Source organism: Sitodiplosis mosellana, unplaced genomic scaffold (genome assembly GCF_009176505.1).
Source record: "Sitodiplosis mosellana isolate CC-2019 unplaced genomic scaffold, AAFC_SMos_1.0 Smas_scaffold_6092, whole genome shotgun sequence".
In the NCBI taxonomy this organism is placed as follows: Eukaryota; Metazoa; Arthropoda; class Insecta; order Diptera; family Cecidomyiidae; genus Sitodiplosis; species Sitodiplosis mosellana.
In genome coordinates, this window is record NW_022601333.1 from 1 (window position 1) to 1,902 (window position 1,902).

A 1,902-nucleotide genomic window follows, 5' to 3' on the forward strand; every position below is an offset into this window, starting at 1 on the left:
AATTAACTTAAGAACACCACGACTCCGAACACGGAACACCGAATTCCTAGAGCTGCCGACCAGAATTTACAACTACTCAATGTTTGAGCCAATTAACTACATGCTCATCACATATAATGAATTTTACAGGGTGATGTGGAATATAGTAACCTGTTTCAGTTCGCTCGTTGTTATTTGCTAATCGCATGATACCTGATGACAATAAATCGCGCATGGCTTGGTGATATTTTTCTCGCAAATTTGCATCGTATTCTAAACGTCGTTCCAATTGCATGAATCTTCGGTATGCTATTTCTCTTGAATCGCCCAATTGTATTTCGTTGGTCATTGGCAATCTAACAATGAATCTTCCATCTTTCGCTCTTTTGGTGGTGGCTTTGTAAAATTCTTCAGCTTTCAATTCGTCCGCTGAAAACATTCGCTCAACATCACTTTCTTCTTCTTCCTCCCAGAAACGTCGGAGGATTTCATCTAATCGCTGTGATTCTGACTCATTCACATTCACTTTCGTTATTACCAATTTCTTGATCGGTTTTTGTTGCACCTCGACTGATCCGAAGATTGCATAGCCAAATCTCGTTAATTGCGCACACAATCCTTCTCCACTCCACAATAAGTGATTCATTACAACATCCGACCATGTGTTGATACCCAGCAGAATATCCGCATATCCAGCCTTGTGAAAGTTTGGATCTGCTTTAGTAATCGATCGAAATGCTGGTATATCAGATGCACATTCGGTTTTTCTCGCAATCGGTAATTTTTTCATAATAATGCATTGTCGTTTTATCAATATTTCATCGCTCTCATCAAACCACGCACTTAGTTTGATCACCACTGCACCATAATCAATAATTTCGCTTCCAGTTATGCCTTCAACTTCAATCGAAAAGTTTGTCTTTAATAAATTCGCTCGATTTGCACATTTTTCGGTAATAATGTCTCCCTCTGAACCTGAATCAAATAACACTCGCACCAGCATGGTTGTACCGTTGTTGCCGTGTAATTTAACGCAGGCAGTTGTCAGTATAGGCGCTCTCTGACCCTGCGATACTAAAAATTTTGAGGCCGATTGCCGTTGTTGTTCATCCAGTGGGGCTGATACGTGACAGTATCATTCGATTGTTGAGCCACTGTACTTGCGTGAGGCTCTTGATTCGATGTCATTGTGCCTTGAGATGTCGATGTTCCGGAGGGCATATCAAATTTAATCGCTCTTGACGTCATGACATTCGTGTTACAAAGTAATCGATTATGCTTTAAACCACGATTGCAGCGTTGGCAAGTGCCAGATTTACAGCTTTGAGAACTCGCTCTGTGATTTGGCGAAAAACAATTGAGGCATAAATTCAATTCTCGCACTCGGTTTTGTCTTGCTTGTGTGTTGAGTTTCTTGAAAATTTCACAATCGAACATTGTATGCGCTCCTTTGCAGTTGTAACATTCAACGGCTTTACCGTTTGACTTTGACGATGACATTTGCTTTGGTGGTTGACTTGAAGTGTTTGGTTTTTGTTGACTGAATTGACCTTTGCTTGATTTCTCTTGGTTCGATGTGTTCGATGAATACAATAAACCTCGCGCTCTTTTCTCTAAAAATTCCCATACTTCGGCTAACGTTGGCATATCTTTCAAATCGTATGTGGTTTCCCAAGCGGTCACAGTTCTTGGTGGCATTCGAGTGCTTATGCCATAAATGAAGATGTGATCCCAATGATCAACTGGTGAACCAATCACTTTCAATTGTCTAATCGCCCGTTTGGAATTGTCGATGATTAATCGCAGACTTTCGTATGTTTCATGTGACGCAACTGGTGTTTTATGCCAATCGTCCAAATATGCCATGATGATTCGATAACGGTTATCATAAACATCTTTCACTGTTTGGTATGCTGCTTGATA

The 1,902-nt window shown here is 40.5% G+C and overlaps 1 protein-coding gene across 1 annotated transcript; it reads right to left on the minus strand.

Annotated features, from left to right (window-relative positions):
- Window positions 1–192: 192 nt before the first annotated feature.
- LOC129573493 (uncharacterized) lies at window positions 193–1,845 on the minus strand (the record flags this gene model as incomplete). The annotated part of the gene is made up of 3 exons (XM_055454006.1): window positions 1,415–1,845; window positions 1,140–1,315; window positions 193–1,098 (listed from the first exon to the last, which is right to left on the minus strand). Coding segments are annotated over exons 1-3 (1,513 nt in total), but the record flags the coding sequence as incomplete, so codon positions are not given.
- Between the last annotated feature and the right edge of the window lie 57 nt (window positions 1,846–1,902).